This window comes from Oncorhynchus clarkii, unplaced genomic scaffold (assembly GCF_045791955.1).
Source record: "Oncorhynchus clarkii lewisi isolate Uvic-CL-2024 unplaced genomic scaffold, UVic_Ocla_1.0 unplaced_contig_13688_pilon_pilon, whole genome shotgun sequence".
In the NCBI taxonomy this organism is placed as follows: domain Eukaryota; kingdom Metazoa; phylum Chordata; class Actinopteri; order Salmoniformes; family Salmonidae; genus Oncorhynchus; species Oncorhynchus clarkii.
This window is the reverse complement of record NW_027258472.1, coordinates 48,264-72,087: the sequence shown is the minus strand read 5'-3', so window position 1 is coordinate 72,087 and position 23,824 is coordinate 48,264. Positions and strand designations below refer to the sequence as shown.

The window sequence follows — 23,824 nt, the reverse complement described above, 5'->3', positions numbered from 1 at the left end:
AATTTACATTTCACTCTCAAATAATAACCTAATAATACCGCATGTGTCATCTGGAGGAACTTGTCCAGATTCACAAGGTCTCTTCAACACGGGCAGGGAATTTAAAAAAGTTAGTGGTGCTTCAACAACGATAACAGCTCCCCTCTTGGGATGTATGTTCCATAACTAGGGCCCAGTGTTATTCCTGATCATGTGACCTGCCCAGGAAAAACTCTGGGCCCTAAAATATATGTCTAATTCTTATATTCCTGCTTTTCTTACAGGGGGAGCCTGTAAAGAAGGAAGACATCTTTGTTGCTGTGAAAACTTGCAAGAAGTTTCATAGTGAGAGAGGTGAGTCAGACATTTGAAGCTCACCTGAAGCTCTGACGTGGTTAAACTCAGACAGGGTCTATAATGTCAACATTTGCTCTATTCTTCTAAGGGATGGAAGGCATATTTAGCCTTTGAGATGTGTGCCTGGTAAAGTACTGACTCTGTGGTGGCCTGGTTTAACTCTCAGCACAAGATGTCAGTCACAAACTTGCTTTGTCACGGCGTAGAGGTGGATTGGTACCCCCCCCGACAGCCTGACTGTTAATGTAGCTTTCATAGCAACGCTGGGTCAGAAGTACCAGGAATCCATTAAAACTTAATGAGACGGATAACATTTTGCCGTTAGAATTTCGGAACCATCCGGAAAATTCTACATAAGCTCCAGCTGACATGTCGGTCACAGCTACTTGCTCTGATTATAATTACAGTCATCCTCAACTAACACACAGACATAACTAAAAGGGACATTAGATGTATTTATGGCATGAGGGTTGGATGTGAAAAAATAGTATTTTGTAATTGACTATTTTTCCCCCTCAGTTGCCTCCAGTCCTTTAATGCTTTTGACTCTCTCTGTGTTTTTATTTTATTTTTTACAGGTCCAATTCTTTTACATTGAACAAGAAAAAAACTTCAAAAACATCTATTGAAATGTTTATTTCAAAAAGTTCTGTAAAAGACTAAATGTGTTTAACATTCATTATTAATAATTGCTGCACGTTTTCTGTGTACCGAAGCCTGATTCTACTTACTATTGTATTGTGAAAGTGTTGAGCTGTATTGTTTTACCTGTCGCCCTGTTGTCCTGCCCCAGTCCCAGTGGTGAAGAAGACGTGGGAGAGAGAGGCATCTCTGTTGGAGTATTACAGTGACCACACTGACCCCTCCATACCTACCATTGACCTAGGAGTCCCCAACACAGAGAGAGGTGAGTTAGTCCAGGGCATCTCAGAGTAGGAGTGCCAGTCTAGGATCCATGGACATGTCTGACATGGACATGTCTGACAAACATTTATTTGGGAGTGTCCCTTTAACTCTGGCAGATGGCGAGTCTGATACGACAGGTACAGCAAGGTACGTTATACCAGTCTACCAAAGCACGGCACGTTGTATTGTGGTGTTATTTAAACAAGAATAATTTGGCTTCCTGTCTGATCCTGCTATCATAACATTTGGGAAGAAACAAAGGGCTGTGGGGCTCTTTTTTGCCACTCCTTATGAGGTTGTTAATTGAGTGTCTTGTTTGTGACTGAGATACGGAATCTGCACATTTACTAAAACTTCAGCTCTCATCTCTTCCACGGTTCTCAATGTCAAACGACAAAGACCAGATTGTTTGTTTTTTCATGATTGCAACATGGGTCATTTTAATTCAGGATTTCGTTTTATCAGGTGGAAATGGCCACATTTTAGGATAGTTTAGGAATTAATGTGGAAACCTCAGATTCAACCAGTACCACAGCTCTGGGAGTAAATTACCATCCATTGACTTGAGTTTGATAGAAGAGGTCAAAGTAAGCTTTGAATAGGGTTGTGAGCTTTTAACCTTGCTCTATTCTGAATTTTATCTTATCTTAATTATGACAATTTCACATATCAATGGGGAAGGGAATGGTGTGTAATGGAATGCTTGTGCTGTAAATGAGTGTATCTGGACGCCAACACTCTGTATTTCACACACTATCCCACAGAGCCGAGGCTGTGTAATCACCCTAATTATCATTATTCAACGCCACACTAAAACGAAAATCTAAAAACTCTGCATGGAAAGCTCGTTCACCACTCTGTCATCGCCCCGAATGGCACCCTATTCCCTACATAGAGTACTGCTTTTGACCAGACACCTATTTTATTTGTGTCCACATTCAAATGGTTAAAGTTGATTGTGATATGATTAAGAGAAAAAAATCTATATTTGGGTGTGATGCTGGCCTTAAAATGGTAGCACCCTATTTGAACTTTGATGTAATTTGACCCAATATTATGGCATTAGGATGAGCAATTTTATGCTGATTTGTATCAAATTACATTTAAAACAGTTGAGATTTAATTGTAAAATTACTTTGTATGAGTCTCATTTATGGTTTTGCAGAAGGATTTTTGTCTAATGTCTCCATCTCATTATTGGTTTCTCTGATTTTAACAACAGAAGTAGTGCCACCATTATCTACAGTTATTTCTTTAATTTTTTTTAACCTTTTATTTAACAAGGCAAGTCAGTTAAGACCAAATTCTTATTTACAATGACGCCCTACCCCGGCCAAACCCTAACCCGGACAACTCTGGGCCATTTGTCGCCGCCCTATGGGACTCCCAATTACGGCCGGTTGTGATACAACCTGGAATCGAACCAGGGTCTATAGTGACGCCTCTAGCACTGAGATGCTGCTCCACTTGGGAGCCCTACAGTGAGTCTGTCTACGATTACATCAATGCTAGAATTTTTATCATTTTGGTATCTAGTATTGTAATACTTAACCTGGTATCGGTATCCAGTGCAGGCTCCAGGCATAAGCGACATAAATGGTTGCTTAGGGACTGTTAGACATTTTCAGAACTGGGACCCGGACAAAAATGTGGGAGGGTCATTATTTTTCAATTTTTTTCTAGTCTAGGGGAAAGTCATGAAATTTGTAATCGATTTAAGAAAAATATTCAAAATTAGCTCAATAATATCGACAAACATGGCAAACGTTGTTTATAATCAATCCTCAAGGTGTTTTTCAAATATCTATTCGATAATATATCCGTCGGGACAATTAGTTTTTCAGTAGGACCGATTGGAGTAATGGCTACCTCTGTATTTTACGCGATAGTCACCCTGGGAGCCATCAGGTGACCACTTACGCAATGTAGCCGCCTACGGCTATTCTTCAACATAAATGCGTAAAACTACGTCACAATGCTGTAGACACCTTGGGGAATACGTAGAAAGCTTAAGCTGGTTGATAGCACATTCACAGCTCAATAGGGACTCATTGGAACGCAGCGCTTTCAAAATATGGGGCACTTCCGGATTGGATTTTTCTGAGGCTTTCGCCTGCAACATCAGTTCTGTTATACTCACAGACAATATCTTTACAGTTTTGGAAACGTTAGAGTGTTTTCTATCCAAAGCTGTCAATTATATGCATATTCTAGCATCTTTTCCTGACAAAATATCCAGTTTAAAACGGGAACGTTTTTTTTTCCAAAAATGAAAATACTGCTCCTAGAGTCGCAACAGGTTAAATTTCTACATTGCCAGATGCTACCCCTCATCCCTGATTCTCTGCTGGATGTGCAATATCAGGTGCACCTGTGGTTTCAATCAAATTATCTATAACCTACAGCTATACTATTGTATATAGGCCTAGGCTATACAAAGTGCAAGTTTTATTTATGCGGAAATGTACTTCCTTCCTGAGTTTTGCGCTGCTGGGATGGTGTTAATAAAATTAGACCACTGCATACACACTAATGGATAGGCTATCCCATTCATGATGGATAGGCTATCCCAATAACAATTATATCAGTGTGTGCTGATGTCCTGTTAAGTTTAAGAGGAAGAGCGTGAACATTTTGAGAAACGGAGGTAAACTTCAACTGGAGATTGGTGCTGAAAGTAGGCTAATTCAAGAAGGCTTAATTCATTTAAACAGTCTTCATTTTAATTCAATCTTTATTTAATTTAAAAATGTTTTGTACTTGTACCCTTTTTTTCTCTCCAATTTCATGATATCCAATTGGTAGTTACAGTCTTGTCCCATCGCTGTAACTCCCCTACGGCTTCGGGAGAGGCAAAGGCCGAGAGTCATGTGTCCTCTGAAACACGACCCTGCCAAGCCGCACTGCTTGCTTAACCTGGAACCAATGTGTCGGAGGAAATGCCATCCAGCTGGTGACCGAGGTCAGCTTGCAGGCAGCCGGCCCGCGACAAGGAGTTGCTAGAGCGTGATGGGACATGGATATCCCGGCCGGCCAAACCCTCCCCTAACCCGGACGATGCTGTGCCAATTGTGCGTTGCATCATGGGTCTCCCGGTCACGGCCGGCTGTGACACAGCCTGGGATCAAACCCAGATCTGTAGTGATGCCTCAAAGACTTACGATGCAGTGCCTTAGACCGCTGCACCACTTGCTACTAAGAGATAGGCTCAGAGGTAGGCCTTGGGCTGTTACGGTGACCGTATTACCGCCACACTGGCAGTCAAATTCCACGTAACTGTTTAGTCACAGTAATTAGGCTTCTCCAAGCACTGATGCTGCTGATGGTCATTAGCAGCCTACAAAACTTGCTAACTGCCTGGTACTCAGCACTTCATTGTCCCTCTGACATCAATGCAAAATGTAATCGAAAATCTAATCAAACACTTCATGAGAGCCCATGAGCTCATGTTCCGAAACATTTCTATAGGCTATGCATGAGAAAAGAGTTTTGATGGCCTCTATTAAAAAGAGGAGGACCCCATCAGCTTTTAGGCTAGGACTACTATATTTATTTCTCAACCTTCCTAATTTTGCTTCACTTTACGACAGGGGTATAGCCTACCTGGCTGGCATGAAAATGAACCACGGAGAAAGCGTCCTCCATTCGCTATTTAAATGCATAGATGACATGTATTTTTTCCCATGCCTCTGTTCTGAGACATGTGCATGATAATGGTTCATTCTAAATCAAAACTAATTTCACACATATATTATGTAGGTTATGTAAAGACCTGCCTATTTTTTTGTTACTTTTAAAAATCATAGTCACACACCTCATGTAGCTTAGCCCATAAGCCTATATATATATATAAGCCTAAGGTTTGTAGCACAACTAAAGTGGCCAAATAACTTAGCACATTTGCCATCACTTTTAAGAACAGTGTTTTGACGCTAATTGATTGCATTTTGGAACATTGGCGCTTATAGCCTACTGCCACGTGCGCATTACTGCTCTTATAATGGGACGAAATTGCTTAATAGTTTATCAACATTTTAAGCTAAACATTCTGATCTGTTGCATCAGCCTCATTGCTTTTTTGATGCAAGTAGTTGTATTCATTTGGGATCTATCGCATCCAACTCCCAGAGTATGTTTGGAATATGTATTTATTCTTCAGAAGGACAAGTTGACCAATCGAATAGGTCAACTTTTGTACTAGTAGATTGACATAGGCTAGTGCTTTTGTTGTTCGTTTGGCCTACATCTTCTGTATGCATCTCGGAATTCGATAAGAGTGTCTGACTTCATTCACTTGTAGCCTACTTCTTAGCTGAAATATCTGTGAGAAGGACCCGATCACGTGACAGGTATTGGCTAATAAGAATTGAGATATTGGAGAGAGCCATGTGAGTGAGATGTGCTTCGGAGCACGGTAGCCGGAAGGGAATTATAATTATTATATTCAGCCCAAGGGCAAAACGTCCACTTTGGCCGCAAAAGGCATAGATTTTCAGGGGGCATTAGGGCCACACGAGGGATGCCGGCAGGATGTTCGAGGCTTGGTGCGAGTATTATCAAGTGCTGGACAAATTGTTTTTTTGTTTGTTTTTTTTCACCTTTATTTAACCAGGTAGGTCAGTTGAGAACAAGTTCTCATTTACAACTGCGACCTGGCCAAGATAAAGCAAAGCAGTGCGACTAAAACAACAACACAGAGTTACACATAAACAAACGCACAGTCAATAACACAATAGAAAAATCTATGTACATTGTGTGCAAATGTAGAAGAGTAGAGCGGCAAGGCAATAAATACGCCATAGAGGCGGAATAATTACAATTTAGCATTAACACTGGAGTGAGGGATGTTCAGATGATGATGTGCAAGTGGAGATACTGGGGAGCAAAAGAGCAAGAGGATAAGTAACAATATGGGGATGAGGTAGTCGGGTGTGCTATTTACAGATGGGCTGTGTACAGTGATCGGTAAGCTGCTCTGACAGCTGATGCTTAAAGTTAGAGAGGAAGATAAGACTCCAGCTTCAGTTATTTTTGCAAATCGTTCCAGTCATTAGCAGCAGAGAACTGGAAGGAAAGGTGGCCAAAGTAAGTGTTGCTATGGGGATGATCAGTGAAATATACCTGCTGGAGCGCATGCTATGGGTGGGTGTTGCTATGTTGATCAGTGAGCTGAGATAAGGAGGGGCTTTACCGAGCAAAGGCTTATAGACGACCTGGAGCCAGTGGGTTTGCCAACGAATATGAAGTGAGGGCCAGCCAACAAGAGCATACAGGTCACAGTGGTGGGTAGTATATGGGGCTTGGGCAAGTTGCTGCAGGGGATACTGAAATGTTGGCCAGGTTAGGGGTAGCCAGGTGGAAAGCATGGCCAGCCATAGAAAAATGCTTATTGAAATTCTTGATTATTGTGGATTTATCAGTGGTGACAGTGTTTCCTATCCTCAGTGCAGTGGGCAGCTGTGAGGAGGTGCTCTTATTCTCCATGGACTTTACAGTGTCGCATAACTTTTTGGAATTGGTGCTACAGGATACAAATTTCCTAACTAATTTCCAAATGTCCTAACTGACTGAGTATATTGGTTCCTGACTTCCCTGGAAAGTTGCATATCGCGGGGGCTATTTGATGCTAATGCAGAACGCCACAGGATGTTTTTGTGCTGGTCAAGGGCAGTCAAGTCTGGGTTGAACCAAGGGCTATATCTGTTCTTAGTTCTACATTTTTTGAATCGGCATGCTTATTTAAGAAGATGAGGAATGCACTTTTAAAGAGCAACCAGGCATCCTCTACTGACGGGATGAGGACAGTATCCTTCCAGGATACCCGGGCCAGGTCTATTAGAAAGGCCTGCTCGCTGAAGTGTTTTAGGGAGCGTTTGACAGTGATTTGATTGTTTGATTGTTAATGAGAGACTGATGAAGTGTGTACAGGTTCAACAAGAAACTAATCAGAGCTCACGCCTTTCATGCAACGTTTTTCAAAACATCATTAGAGTCCCACCATGCAGCTTTAGAATGTATTAAAATATAAACATACAGTGCATTTGGAAAGTATTCAGACCCCTTGACTTTTTCCACATTTTGTTACGTTACAGCCTTATTCAAAAATTGATTCAATAAAAAGATGGCATCATCAATCTACATACAATACCACATAATGACAAAACAAAAATAGTTTTTTTTGAATTTCTGGAAAATGTATAAAAATTTAAAGACAGAAATACATTATTTACATAAGTATTCAGACCCTTTGCTATGAGACTCGAAATTGAGCTCAGGTGCATCCTGTTTCCATTGATCATCCTTGAGATGTTTCTACAACTTCATTGGACTCCTGTCGTAAAGCAAAAACCAAACCATGAGGTCAAAGGATTTGTCCGTAGAGCGCAGAGACAGGATTGTGTCAAGGCACAGATCTGGGGAAGGGTACCAAAAAAATTCTGCAGCATTGAAGGTCCCCAAGAACACAGTGGTCTCCATCATTCTTAAATGGATGCAGTTTAGAACCTCCAAGACTCTTCCTAGTGCTGGCCGCCCGGCCAAACTGAGAAATCGAGGGAGAAGGACCTTGGTCGGGGAGGTGACCAGAAACCTGATGGTCACTCTGACAGAGCTCCAGAGTTCCTTTGTGGAGATGGGAAAAGTACAACCAGAAGGACAACCATTTCTGCAGCACTCCACCAATCAGGTATTTATGATAGAGTGGTCAGACGGAAACCACTTCTCAATTAAAGGCACATGACAGTCTTCTTGGAGTTTGCCATAAGGCACCTAAAGGACTCTGACCATGAGAAACAAGATTCTCTGGTCTGATGAAACCAAGATTGAACTCTTTGGCCTGAATGCCAAGCGTCATGTCTGGAGGAAACCTGGCACCATCCCTACGGTGAAGCATGGTGGTGGCAGCATCATGCTGTGGGGATGTTATTCAATGGCAGGGAGTGGGAGATTAGTCAGGATCGAGGACGGCAAAAACTACAGAGAGATCCTTGATGAAAACCTGCTCCAGAGCCCTCAGGATCTTAGACTGGGGCGAAGGTTCACCTTTCAACAGGACAACGACCTAAAGCACACAGCCAAGACAACGCAGAAGTTGGCTATGGGACAAGTCTGAATGTCTTTGAGTGGCCCAGCCAGAGCCCGGACTTGAACCCCATCAAACATGTCTGGAGAGACCTGAAAAGAGCTGCGCAGTGACGCTCCCCATCTAACCTGACAGCTTGTGTGGATCTGCAGAGACGACTGGGAGAAACACCCCAATACAGGTGCGCCAAGCTTGTAGCGTCATACCCAAGAAGACTCGAGGCTGTAATCACTGCCATAGGTGCTTCAACAAAGTACTGAGTATATAGGGTCAGGGCCACAGTGTCTCCCAACCCCCCGTCTCAGCCTCCAGTATCTATGGTGCTGTAGTCTATTTGCCGGGGGGCTAGGGTCAGTCTGTTATCTGGTGTTATTCTCCTGTCTTATCCGGTGTCCTGTGTGAATTTTAAGTATACTCCCTCTAATTTTCTCTCTCTCCCTTTCTTCCTCCCTTCCGGAGGACCTGAGCCCTAGGACCATGCCTCAGGACTACCTGGCCTGATGACTCCTTGCTGTCCCCAGTCCACCTGGTTGTGCTGCTGCTCCAGTTTCAACTCTTCTGCCTGAGGCTATGGGGGGGGGGGACTGGCCTGGCCTGGCCTGCCATTTATTTTATTCAGCTTTGTTCAATTGTATTCTACATACTATAAAATAATGACACGGAATAATAAGCAAACCTTATCTGCTAAATAAACTGCTAAATAAACTAGTGTAGCATACAGCCATATGGCATAGTCAGATCAGGACCCAACAAAAGGACAACTCTGAGTATGCTATTCTGTTCTTCTGAAATAGACTACACTTTCTTCTTATCATGCTTCTTTAGACCTGTCTAAAATAAATAAAGGCTACATTACATGCATTTATTAGACTTTTAAAAATGTAGATGTTCCAAAGGTCTGCCTCAGTAGCTTGTAGGCTATGTGTGGAAGCCAGTAAATGCTAAATGTATTTATGTTAATTCATGTCAGTTATTTTCTTGACAATCACCTGCTGACAAAATGTAATGATTGCCACAGCCCTATCTGCATTACCAGTAGTGGGGTAGGCTAAATAAATGCAACACAATAGAGATAATTAAAAGAATAATGATAAAGGAACCGAAATAGGCTGGATAGAGCATGCCCAGAGCTCATGGTTAAGTGGTAGCAGAGCAAAATTGGAGCTGGAGAGTGGGCCAACACTCCAAACTTTTTAAAATCCTCTCAGCGCTCCAGCCAAATTACGCATACGCGCCTCCTCGATCTACTCTGCTCACATGCACTGGTGTTGTATAACAAAAATATTATTCTTGTCTCCAGTCATTTAAAAGGATGTAGAATTGCATGAAATGTGTTTATAAAAGGATATTTCTTCTTGGATTCCCAAATACGATGATAGATTCATGCAATGCCTTTATTACACTGAACAAAAATATAAACGCAACATGCAACGATTTCAAAGGTTTTACAGTTCATATAAGGTAATCAGTCAATTGAGATCAATTCATTAGGCCCTAATCTATAGATTCACATGACTGGGAATACAGATATGCATCTGTTGGTCACACATACAGTGGGGCAAAAAAGTATTTTGTCAGCCACCAATTGTGCAAGTTCTCCCACTTAAAAATATGAGAGAGGCCTGTAATTTTCATCATAGGTACACTTCAACTATGACAGACAAAATGAGAAAAAATCCAGAAAATCACATTGTAGGATTTTTTTATGAATTTATTTGCAAATTATGGTGGAAAATAAATATTTGGTCATTAATAAAAGTTTATCTCAATACTTTGTTATATAACCTTTGTTGGCAATGACAGAGGTCAAACATTTTCTGTAAGTCTTCACAAGGTTTTCACATACTGTTGCTGGTATTTTGGTCCATTCCTCCATGTAGATCTCCTCTAGAGCAGTGATGTTTTGGGGCTGTTGCTGGGCAACACAGACTTTCAACTCCCTCCAAAGATGTTCTATGGGGTTGAGATCTGGAGACTGGCTAGGCCACTTCAGGACCTTGAAATGCTTCTTACGAAGCCACTCCTCCGTTGCCCAGGCGGTGTGTTTGGGATCATTGTCATGCTGAAAGACCCAGCCACGTTTCATCTTCAATGCCCTTGCTGATGGAAGGAGGTTTTCACTCAAAATCTCACGATACATGGCCCCATTCATTCTTTCCTTTACATGGATCAGTGTAAAGAAAAACAGCCCCAAAGAATGATGCTTCACAGTAGGTATGGTGTTCTTTGGATGCAACTCGGCATTCTTTGTCCTCCATACACGACGAGTTGAGTTTTTACCAAAAAGTTATATTTTGGTTTCATCTGACCATATGACATTCTCTCAGTCTTCTTCTGGATCATCCAAATGCTCTCTAGCAAACTTCAGACGGGCCTGGACATGTACTGGCTTAAGCAGGGGGACACTGCAGGATTTGAGTCCCTGGCGGCGTAGTGTGTTACTGATGGTAGGCTTTGTTACTTTAGTCCCAGCTCTCTGCAGGTCATTCACTAGGTCCCCCCGTGTGGTTCTGGGATTTTTGCTCACCGTTCTTGTGATCATTTTGACCCCACGGGGTGAGATCTTGCGTGGAGCCCCAGATCGAGGGTGATTGTCAGTGGTCTTGTATGTCTTCCATTTCCTAATAATTGCTCCCACAGTTGATTTCTTCAAACCAAGCTGCTTACCTATTGCAGATTCAGTCTTCCCAGCCTGGTGCAGGTCTACAATTTTGTTTATGGTGTCCTTTGACAGCTCTTTGGTCTTGGCCATAGTGGAGTTTGGAGTGTGACTGTTTGAGGTTGTGGACAGGTGTCTTTTATACTCTTTTACCTGTATTAAACAGGTGCCATTAATACAGGTAACGAGTGGAGGACAGAGGAGCCTCTTAAAGAAGAAGTTACAGGTCTCTGAGAGCCAGAAATCTTGCTTGTTTGTAGGTGACCAAATACTTATTTTCCACCATAATTTGCAAATAAATTCATTAAAAATCCTACAATGTGATTTTCTGGATTTTTTTTCTTCTCATTTTGTCTGTCATAGTTGAAGTGTGCCTATGATGAAAATTACAGGCCTCATCTTTTTAAGTGGGAGAACTTGCACAATTGGTGGCTGACTAAATACTTTTTTGCCCCACTGTACCTTAAAAAAATTAGTTGGGGCGTGGATCAGAAAAACAGTCAGTATCTATTGTGACCACCATTTGCCTCATGTAGCACGACACATCTCCTTCACATAGAGTTTATCAGTGTGTTAATTGTGGCCTGTGGAATGTTGCCCCACTCCACTTCGATGGCTGTGCAAAGTTGCTGGATATTGGCAGGAACTGGAACACACCGTACACTGATCCAGAGCATCCCAAACATGCTCAATGGGTGACATGTCTGGTGAGCATGCAGGCCATGGAAGAACTAGGACATTTTCAGCATCCAGGAATTGTGTACAGATCCTTATGACATAGGGCTGTGCATTATCATGCTGAAACATGAGATGATGGTGGCAGATGAATGGCACGACAATTGGACTCAGGATCTCATCACGGTATCTCTGTGTTTTCAAATTCTCATCGATAAAATGCAATGGTTTTTATTGTCTGTAGCTTATGCCTGCCCCACCATAACCCCACTGCCACCATTGGGCACTCTATTAACAACATTGACATCAGCAGACCGCTCACCCACACGACGCCATTTGCCATCTGCCTGGTACAGTTGAAACCGGGATTCATCTGTGAAGAGCACACTTCTCCAGCGTGCCAGTGGCCATCGAAGGTAAGCATTTGCTCACTGAAGTCAGTTAAGACACAAAAATGCAGTCAGATCTAGACCTTGGTGAGGATGATAAACACAATGTGCTTCCCTGAAACGGTTTCTGACAGTTTGTGTGGAATTTATCAGCTTTCCGGGTGGCTGGTCTGAGACAATCCCGCAAGTGAAGAAGCCCGGCTCTGCGATTATGAGGCTGGTTGGGCGTACTTCCAAATTCTCTAAAACGATGTTGGAGGTGGCTTATGGTAGAGCATTGAACATTCAATTATCTGGCACCAGCTCTGGTGGATATTGCTGCAGTTGGCATGCCAATTGCACACTCCCTCAAAACTTGAGACATCTGTGGCGTTGTGTGACAAAGCTGCACATTTTAGAGTGGCCTTTTATTGTCCCCAGCACAAGGTGTGCAATGATCATGCCGTTTAATCAGCTTCTTGACACGCCACACCTGTCAGGTTGATGTATTATCTTGGCAAAGGAGAAATGCTCACTAACAGGGATGTGCACAAAATTAGAGAAATAAGCTTTTTCTGGGATCGTTTAGTTCAGCTCATGAAACATTAGACCAACAATTGACATGTTTCTTTTATATTTTTTGTTCAGTGTACAAAGGAGATCTTTCACCCTACCCTTGTCCTCTGCGGTCTGAGAACACACAACCTTCTGGCCCGCAGCCCTACGCTAAAAAAATTGCTACGTTGCCATGTAATGCTTGTAAGACAAAGAACAGTTTCTAAAAGTGCATATCTAAGGCTCTGGTCTGTCCTAGGAGTTTGGGTGTTCTCTGCTATCCACTATATGTTTTAATTATTATTGTTGGTGTAGGGCAGGGTCACTTGTTTGTTTTTTTCAAGCGTGCAGGGAGGGTCAGGTAAAAAAATATATAATTATTGAAGGGAAGGCCATCCATTTTTATTTAAAAGAGATCCAATTTCCTCCAGGTATCCCTCATTATAAATATTTGTATTACATTTTTTTAGAACTCAGGGTCTCAACTTACTGATGAAAGTTAAAATAGTAGAATAGACAAGGTGTAATTGTTCTCATTATGTCAGTCACTGACAGTCACTCAATGAATTTACTGAGAAAAATGTAAGTTAGTAAGTTAGTCTAGCCAGGTATCTAGTAATAATTGGCTGAATACCAACCGAGCATGCAGAGCAGGTGCCCAGGGGCCCCCATTGATTTTGTCAGTCACTCTCACTCCGATTTCATTAACATAACATAAGTTTTGGCAAAATGTGTAGAATTGCAGGAAATTAACTTTAAAACTGCAAAGATGTATCATCACCCCATGGCAATATGTATAATATTGCAGAAAGCTTAATTTAAAGGACCTACATATCATATTGTTGCATTGTAATTTCAGAAAATGTCCGAATCAGTTAACGCACAGAGCCACTCAAATTGATTGGAGTCACAAAAATTGACTGGGCCTGAGACGCACACAAACCGATTGTGACACAATCCTGGTGGGACCTCTACCCAAGAGCAACGGAAGGCACCAATACATCCTGGTTATTCTGGATTATGCCACCAGGTACCCGGAAGCCATTCCCCTGCGCACCATGGCCACCAAGGGAATCGCACATGAGTTAGTCATGCTGTTCTCCCGAGTAGGCATCCCCAATGAGATAAACCGACCAGGGATCCCCGTTCATGTCACGAATCATGAAGGATCTATGCAAAGTAATGAAAATAACCCAGTTGCGCACCACTGTCACAGACCGATATTTTTTATATATTTGCAAAAATGTGTGTAGATTGATGAAAATGTTTTATTCAACTTATTTTAGAATAAGGCTGTAACTTTAACAAAATGTGGAAAAACGGAAGGGGTCTGAATACTTTCTGAATGCACTGTATATCCCACAGTCAACCCTAAATTGTGATCGAAGTGCACAATTATTTTCTTCAATTGTGCATTGATGTCAATGGTTCTAGTTCTAGATCTCAAATTCTAGTTTTAGTTCTCAAATTAAGATTCAGCCCTTTAATGCAATCTTGCGTCATAAAGAAAAAGAAATGGTACTTTGTGTGTGTTGTTCTACAGGTCATTGTGGGAAGACGTTTGCCATCTTGGAGAGGTATATCAGCGATGCGGTGCCAAAGACGAGCTGGCTGCTGGTGGTGGATGATGACACACTCATCAGGTAAAGCTGTCAGTATATACACACACACACGTGTACACACACACACACGCATGCAGCCACACACACACAAAGATACACGTTTACACACACACACAGACAGACACTAAGGCCGATGGTGTGTCTGAGTGATAGTTCCTCCAAAATGTGTGTCTTCACTTATGCCAAAACCCCAGATGCAGTGAAAAACTGTCAAATAAAAAAAATGTAAGAACTCTTCAGGACTGCCTCCTGAGGGCACAGTCAACAAACTGATTCTTTTTTATTTATTGTGGAAGTTAAGTTACCAGATGTAGAGAGCAGCGGAGTCAAATTTTAAGTGGGGGGTTTTGATGAGGAATATCCTACCTGTTGTACCTGTGTGTGTGTGTGTGCATTGTGTGATGAGAGAGAATAAATGTGTGTGTGCTTGCGTGAATGGTGCATGCATGCACACGTGTTTGTTTGTACATGCATGTGTACCTGATGAGTGTGAGTGTATGTCCTCCCCAGCCTGCCCAGACTGCAGATGCTGTTGAGCTGTTACAACCCCTCTGAACCGGTGTGTCTAGGGGAGAGGTACGGCTACGGGCTGGGCCAGGGAGGCTACAGCTACATCACCGGAGGAGGGGGGTGAGTCACTTACAGCTTCTACATCCCAAATGGCACCCTATTCCCTACAGTACTTTTGATGGCCCTGGTCAAAAATGCTGTATTAATCCTCTGTAGGGAATAGGGTGCCTTTTGGGACTCAGCTAACATCTCTGACACAGACATTTTGGATGCAGAATTTTATGTTAATTGAAACAGAACCCATCTTTATAGAGCAGTGGTTTTCAACTACGATCCTCGAGGACCCCCAACTAGAGGTTTTCATGATTCCAACAGACCTGAAATTCCGAGACCCGCCCAGGGACCCGAGCGGATCCAAGTCCTAAATTCTTACTTTTGTCTCGGATCTGGGTCAGATCTGATGTAACTGTCACATGTCTCTTGTATGTGCAACTAAAATAGATTTGCCGACTGGGCCTGATTGGACCTGTCCTCTGATAATTGAATATGTCTGATGTGATGAGAACTGCGCAAGCTTGTCTGTGTCAGCTAACTGCAACTCAATAAAACGTATAGCTTATGTCCAACTGAAACTGGTCCCGGCCGCTCACCTCACGTGCGCCTGCTGCTGAGGAGAGAGAGCGTAAGAGGAGCCTTGGCCTATAGGCTACTCTTGATTGCGCAGATGGAGGCCTTTTTTTAATTAGGTAAAATGAAAGTTATGCTGCCAAACATACCCTCGTAAAACTGACCATCCTACCCATCCTTGACTTTGGCGATGTCATTTACAAAATAGCCTCCAACACTCTACTCAACAAACTGGATGCAGTCTATCACAGTGCCATCCGTTTTGTCACCAAAGCCCCATATACTACCCACCACTGCGACCTGTATGCCCTCGTTGTCTGGCCCTCGCTTCATACTCGTCGCCAAACCCAATAGCTCCAGGTCATCTACAAGTCTCTGCTAGGTAAAGCCCCACCTTATCTCAGCTCACTGGTCACCATAGCAGCACCCGCAGCACGCGCTCCAGCAGGTACACAGTGGGGCAAAACATTTAGTCAGCCACCAATTGTGCAAGTTCTCCCACTTAAAAAGATGAGAGGCCTGTAATTTTCATCATAGGTACACTTCAACTATGACAGACAAAATGAGGGAAAAAAATCCAGAAAATCACATTGTAGGATTTTTAATGAATTTATTTGCAAATTATGTGGGAAAATAAGTATTTGGTCAATAACAAAAGTTTATCTCAATACTTTGTTATATACCCTTTGTTGGCAATGACAGAGGTCAAACGAGTCTTCACAAGTACTTATTTTCCACCATAATTTGCAAATAAATTCATAAAAAATCCTACAATGTGATTTTCTGGAGGAAAAAATATCTAATTTTGTCTGTCATAGTTGAAGTGTACCTATGATGAAAATTACAGGCCTCATCTTTTTAAGTGGGAGAACTTGCACAATTGGTGGCTGACTAAATACTTTTTTGCCCCACTGTATCTCACTGGTCACCCCCAAAGCCTTCCTTTGGCCGCCTTTCATTCCAGTTCTCTACTTCCCAATGACTGGAACGAACTGCAAAAATCACTGAAGCTGGAGACTCTCCCAGAATCTCCCGCACTAGCTTTAAGCACCAGCTTAAAGGTCCATCCGGAAATGAGTTACCTCTGGTTTGTTCAGCCATTCACATGGGAGAAATTCATAGAGTTTGAGGATAAATGCCGAAAATAAGGTCTAAGGTTAACAAAGGCTTAGGAAATCTTATACAGGGCATTTGGAAAGTACTCAGACCTCTTGACACATTTTGTTACGTTACAGCCTTATTCTAAAATGGATTACATTTGAAAAAATCCTCATCAACATATACACAATACCCAATAACAAAGCAAAAATGTTTTTGGTAGATTTAAAAAAAAGTATAATTTAGAAGTATTCAGACCCTTTGCTATTTCGAGCACAGGTGCATCCTGTTTCCATTGATCATCCTTAAGATGTTTCGACAACTTGATTGGAGTCCACCTGTGGTAAATTCAATTTATTGGACATGATTTGGAAACGCACATAGGTCCCACAGTTGACAGTACATGTCAGAGCAATGAATGGCCATGTTTAGTGCCCTGGGGAAGAATACTAAACATTTCTGCAGCATGGAAGGTTCCCCAAGAACACCGTGGCCTACATCATTCTTAAATGGAAAAAGTTTGGACTCTTCCTGGGGCGGCAGGTAGCCTAGTGGTTAGAGCATTGGGCCAGTAACCGAAAGGTTGCTAGATCGAACCCCTTAGCTTAAAAGGTAAAAATCTGTCGTTCTGCCCCTGAATAAGGCAGTTAACCCACTGTTCCTAGGCCGTCACTGTAAATAAGAATGTGTTCTTAACTGACTTGCCGAGTTAAATAAAAAAAAAGTTGAACGGTGTTTCCTTCAACACATTGGTGTGGCTGGCGGGTGGGTGTTAAGAAGCGCTGTTTGGCGAGTCATGTTTTAGAGGACACATGACTCGACCTTCGCCTCCCGAGCCCGTTGGGGAGTTGCAGCGAGGAGACAAGATCACAATTGGGGAGAAAAAGGGGCTAAATATTTTTTAAGTAAATGAAAAATAAGAAACTTTTGTGACTGTTTTGTGTGGTATGGCTATTATTAGGCTATAACCCTACTGCAGGCCTATGATATGAAGACAGTGGGCACCGGCGCTCCAATTGTCAGTTGAACTTGAGGTGAGGAAGACTGTTTCAGGCCTACCAGAGTTACTCCTATAATCTAACAATATAATGCTGATCTTTATACAAAAATATTCTGGTAGAAAATGTTTCAAAATATGCCAATATATGTATAGCAGTAGTAGCCTATTTCACAAGGATAAAGAAATGCATGTTGGAAACATGGCCCTGGCATATCTCTATCTTTCTCTGTCTCTAGGGCTAAGCTTCTCTTCCTTCATATTTGAATTTTTTTATATCATACAGTATATCTATAGGCCTATATGCTTGCAATGCCTTGATGCATATCTGCTCAAATCTCTTACAGCTGAAACGTGAGGTGGACAAATATTGTTTTAGGAAAGTAAAAAACAATAAAACAATAAGCTATAAAGTTTTTAATATGCTACACATCGAAACATAACAAATCTTTATTTTTATAGACAGTTTTTAAGCACACATAACTGTCGATCATTTGGCCAATATTGCTTGTTTATTGATGGCTCTGGCATTCGAAGGATCTACTCTCGGATCTGAACGAGTCTCTCTGTTTCCACAGGCCTTTTTGGAATGGGTCTGACTGTGTTCGGGTCCATTTAGGAACGGGTCTCCATTTTTTTTTCTTTCATTTATGCATATCGGGTCGGGTGGGAAAGCCAAGGATCCATTTCAGAACGGGTCCAACTTTTTGCACCCATGAACACCTCTACCCCAACAGTGCATGTTTTTTTTGTATCCCCAGACAAGCACACCTGATTCAACTTGTCAATTAATCATCGAGCCTTCAATAAGTTTATTATATATTAAGTTTATAACAGAATATAAGACCGATATAAATGTGGTCAAATTGGCCAATTGCAACCACGATTGGCCACCTAGATCATTGCCAGTTGATCTCTCGTTAAACCATCAATACCATCAATACGCGCTAAAATCACCCTACAGCTGATATCAGTTGCAACCATCATCCGCCACCAACTTACCATTTCCATAAAGGGTCCGCATACTAGGTTTGTTGTTTGTCCCTCAAGACACCGTTGCCAGTACACTTCCTCAAAATAGTCTGAATTGGCCGATGTCTTTGTTGCGCAATTTTACATCTATAACTAAGATGTTTGGGGCAGTATTTCTCAAGTGAAATTTGCATGAAAACAAGTCGTCTCTCGCTGAATGACAAACACTTAATTGAAGAATCCTTACTGTTGACCGATCACAGACGAAGGGGCGTAGACTTTGGCTACCAAAGTTCAGCTTGCCTCAAGAAAAATAATTATGTCCACGAACAGCCCAAAAAAACCTTGGCGAAGACCAATATGAACAAAAACGTTTGTCATAAATTTTGTCATAATGTATGCACCGTTTCGGATGGGAAGCCTGGTTTCCGGATGTCTCTTTTATGCAACCAACATTTTTCAAGATGATTTTGCCCTCTGGTGGGTAGCATCATCGGAACTTAGAATTTTAAGGGTGATTTATCGATTTGACAATCGTTCTGTACAACTGAAATAAAGTATTTAATGTCTTTGTTTACCACGGAAAGTCTACTATGGCAATGTAGCCTACCCTTTCCAATTTATGTAAACCATTAATGATTTTACTTGTCTGAATCGAAAATGCCCATTTCTTATCAAGAGTGGAAAAGGAAATATTCCTGAGCTGTAAGGCTACACATTTGATATTTGAAACAAAATTGTAATTGTGTCATATTTTGAATCAAACAATATTGTATTCTTATATTGTGAGGATAGTGGAGATGATTTATTTTAAGCTATTTGTAGAACAACTTAATAAAACTCAATAGTGAACCTTTATAATTTCATATAGGGCTACTATACAAAATAGTCATTATTGTAGTCTACTTTATTGAAGAAACAATGTCTGAATTGGAAGGAAATGTGGTAGGATGAGTAATTTGTTATTATTTGGAAGTCGTTATCCAAAGAAACAGATGCCAAGTGTTTCATTTTATGATATTTATATTGTCTATCACACACATTGCTGCAATCAATATCACTTTCATTTACAATGTGGTCGGCTAATTCATTAACAATTGGATTTCAAAAACTTTATATTCGCAAAGTTATAATTGTTGTAATGACATTCCCAGTCTGATCATTTTATTTCAGTTGTAATATGTCACATTCTTCCGTTCATCTTTTTCATATTGCGATGTCCTTGTTCCTAATAGGATGATTTTTCATTGGGGCGGGAAGTGAAGGCAGACGGACCATTTCCCATGTCATTTTCACTGTCTAGTATCAAGCTGGTTTGACACCATAACAGCATCAGATCAGCAGGTCTAGTAGTTTATTGCAGAGTTTTTTTTAATTGCAACCAGAGTTGTTTTAGCTCGGAGCTCCTTGTAGTCTCCCGTTTAGTAGCGTGTTAAGAAATCCAGTGGCAACTTGCAGGTAACCCGCAGGTTCCGAATCTTCGTTGCAATCAGGCCATTCATTCTTATTTGCGGGATGTGTGTGTACAGTACATGTGAAATTAACCAGACTGCTCTGCTAAGGGTCGCTCTTTACTGGACATTTTGAACACAAACTTTTAAAGTCCTACTCTAGTCTATTTTTCATCTCATTTATCACCTGATTTACTCAGTAGGTGATCCAGGTGTCCTCTGACATGGCAAAAATGGGGGGGTGGGGGTCTCTCTTCTGTTCTCTATTGCTCCTCTATTGTTCCTCAAGCAAGGGGGGAAGCCGATGACAAAGGGCACCATCAGATCAATTCCTTTAATGGCCTACTCCAACTCCACTATTTTGCTCAAAACATATTTGTTTACCCTTAACTGTGTGTACATTGCTGTATTCATATGTGGGATAATGTTTTTTAACAGGTTCAATCCACCTTGTTTTCTCTGAACTGTGTTGGTCAGAGTAGTAATGTTGGCGTGTGCCGTTAATAATAATAATAATAATAATAATAATAATAATAATGTATTGGATTGTCCACTTAGGTGCTCAACCATTTTCTGTGCCAGAACGCTCCCCAAGCTAATGTGTGTTGGGGTGTGTGTGTGTTGTGTCCTGTCAGGATGGTGTTCAGTAGGGCCGCGGTAGTGAGGCTCCTGGCCAGTGACTGCAAGTGTTACCGTGATGACGCCCCTGATGACATGGTGCTGGGGATGTGTCTCAACGCTCTGGGGCTCCCTGTCACACATAGCTCCCTCTTCCACCAGGTAAAACACTGACCTTACCCATTACCCTTATGCCAGGAACCCACAGTTGTATTTTATTGACACGATTCATGCTTCATATACTATTTTTATGATCGTTATTGTCGTACACGAAAAATGGGAGCTCCAGAGTCGCTTGGTGTCGCAAGGTCAACAATAGCTGATTTACTGCACTTGTGATCTCCCGACAACACCAAATTGTCCCAAACAAAAGTCTAGCATGTCAGAATGTTCTGTCGTAGCTCTGTACTGTTCGTACTGTCTGAACACTGCTACGAAGAAGATTCCACGCCAATAGGAACGCTGCATACTGGCATGCACTGTAGAAAATATGAAGCAATTAGTTCATCTTTATACACAACATGTTATCTAAGATTTTCTATACCCAAATGACAAGTATTATGGAGTGAAAATATCCAAATCAAATTTTTTTAACCACATTGAAGGCATGTTCGACCACAGATTATGGCATATTTGACAAATAAGCACTTTCTGCTATCTGCTATTTTTTCTGACAAATTCAAATCAAAGCAGATAGAACTTAATTTATACAAGTGGTAAAGTGAGAACACCCTTCAGATAGCAAATCCTTAATATGTATTAGCTGTTATGTCGTACATCCACTGCACGACATAACAACGTTTGGATGATCAAAAAACGCACTGAGGGAGACAGCCATTACCTTATACCTTTTTTTATCCATTACCCTTACCTCATACCAACTACCCTAACCCATTACCTTTATCTAATAAGTTACTTAAGACCTAATACTGTTTACCCATTATTCTAACCTGATAATACCAACATTTCACAATTCAACATTGATTGTTGTAGCAAGGCCTTGGTAACGAAGATACTAGTCTTTGAAATTCTCTCTGATTTAATAGCCCTGTTTATGAAATTCTCTCTGATTGTACCAGTGTATTTAATAGCCCTGTTTATGAGTAGTACAACAGTCTGGAGTGCGGTGTCCGGTGGCTTCACTACATTCCTACAGGAAATATTGTACTTTTTACTCAATACATTTTCCCTGACAACCCAAAGTACCCGTTACATTTTGAGTGCTTAGCAGAACAGGAAAATTGTGAAATTCACGCACATATCAAGAGAACACATGGTGAAATGATTTATACTTTTACTTTTATTTTTTATGCTTAAGTATATTTACAACAAAATACTTTTAGACTTTTACTCAAGTAGTATGTATTGGGTGACTTTCACTTTTACTTGAGTAACTTTCTATTAAGTTATCTATATTTTTACTCAAGTATGACAATTGTGTACTTTTTTACACCACTGGTAAGCAGTCTATGGACAAAATAAAAGAGCAATCCATGTTTTGGTTTTGTCTCCAAATGCAAACTTTTTAGCATTTGTGACACAACCAATGCAAGTCAATAACCTCGATATTAGCTTTTAAATAATTGTTCTGTCCCTCCAGGCACGACCTGAAGACTACTCCAGAGACTTCCTAGCCCACCAGGTGCCCATCTCTTTCCACAAACACTGGAACATCGACCCCGTCGCCGTCTTCAACAGGTGGCTAAAGGATGAGTCGATGTCAACAAGCCCACACGGACTAAACAAGAGCACCAAGGAAGAGTTATAGTCACTCAGACACTGCGTGTGTGTGTGTGTGTGTGTGTGTGTGTGTGTGTGTGTGTGTGTGTGTGTGTGTGTGTGTGTGTGTGTGTGTGTGTGTGTGTGTGTGTGTGTGTGTGTGTGTGTGTGTGTGTGTGTGTAGTCATGGACAAACATATTGTCAGCATGTTTCCTCCATCGGTGTAAATGTTTTCTATATTGTGAATCTTGCGGAGATATCATTTGGAAGGTTCATGCAAGCCTGTCCCTGACTGTGTATATGGGAACTTATTCATGACTGAGGCCAGGATTCAATCCAAGGCGCGTTAGAGCAGCGCAATATAATGGACTTTCAAAGGTAAATGATGCTTGAGTCGACATGCTAGCATTGACCATGAATGCGATCTCGGCGAACGCCGGGGAAAACGTCTTTGGATGACATATTGTCGGCTGTCTAACGCTCAGCTATACGTATTGAATCCCGGCCACAGTTTCAGTTGATTTGCATGTTGAGGTTGTCAGTGTGTGTTCAGATCTTGTCTGTGTATATTTATATGATATAATCTATTCCTTGCCAAGTTGAACAGTGAAACTGTTTTTTTTTTCTTCTCAAGGACATATCTCAACATTATTACTACATGCTGTACAATGTGTACTATTTTGATATCAAAGTGTTATTACTTAAAAATATATGTTTGCGCTGTCTTATTGGAGTTTTATTTCTGGCATTTGGTTTCAGGATTAATTAATGACTATTAATTGTGAACGTAAATAATAGGGGCTATGAAAACGTGTGTGTGTTTTCATTGCCCCTATTATCACACACACCAAATACTGTTGAATGCAATTTCAAATAGAATCTATGAGAAATGACTCAAGATGTTTGGTTTATTATTGCTTTGATATGATACCTGTGAAAGCAAAGGGCCTTGCACTGTGCTTGGGGGGACACCCATATTCCACTCATGACACACTAACTTTCCTCACATTACTTCATAACTTCATGAGTGATCGGTTTGAACTTGTGTAACTTTATTTATGGAATACTTATCAACACAGGCCCAGCATGGGGAAAGGGATGTGAATAATACAACTAGGCTGACATGTTAAAAATAACCCTTTACATCAGGGGTGTCAAACTCCTTCCATGGAGGGCCTAGTGTCTGCAGGTGTTTGTTTTTTGTCCTTTCAATTAAGCCCTAGACAACCAGATGTGGGGAGTTCCTTACTATTTGATGACCTTAATTCATCAATCAAGTGCAAAGGAGGAGCAGAAACCCGTAGAGACTCGGCCCTCCATAGAATGAGTTTAACGCCTGTGCATTATACAATGTAAAGTCATGATTGAGTCATTCACCAAGAATAGAGCGTCCTCTTCGGTCTTCTGTTTCCCTATTTATCAGAGTAGTCTGGGATACTTATGAATAAATTAACGCGGTGAAACTCGCTAAATGCACTTTAATTAATTATATCCTCTTTTAGTTGCATTCTGTTGGACAGTTTTACTAAAGCAGCTTAAAGAGAGAGTTTTCTCATTACTTTAAATTCATTATACCTTGTCATAGTCGGGCTCTAATCAATCAGTACCGTGGAAGTTCAGTGTTACAGC

General features: G+C 41.3%; 1 protein-coding gene across 2 annotated transcripts; it reads left to right on the top strand.

Annotated features, from left to right (window-relative positions):
- Window positions 1–263: 263 nt before the first annotated feature.
- Window positions 264–23,088, top strand: LOC139397091 (beta-1,3-glucosyltransferase-like; the record flags this gene model as incomplete). 2 transcript variants are annotated; one of them, XR_011630885.1, is given in 7 exon segments in its annotated part: window positions 264–333; window positions 1,130–1,243; window positions 14,124–14,223; window positions 14,713–14,832; window positions 20,493–20,637; window positions 22,076–22,294; window positions 22,379–23,088. XR_011630885.1 is itself a non-coding variant. In XM_071143956.1 (7 exon segments), coding segments are annotated over 6 exon segments (717 nt in total), but the record flags the coding sequence as incomplete, so codon positions are not given.
- Between the last annotated feature and the right edge of the window lie 736 nt (window positions 23,089–23,824).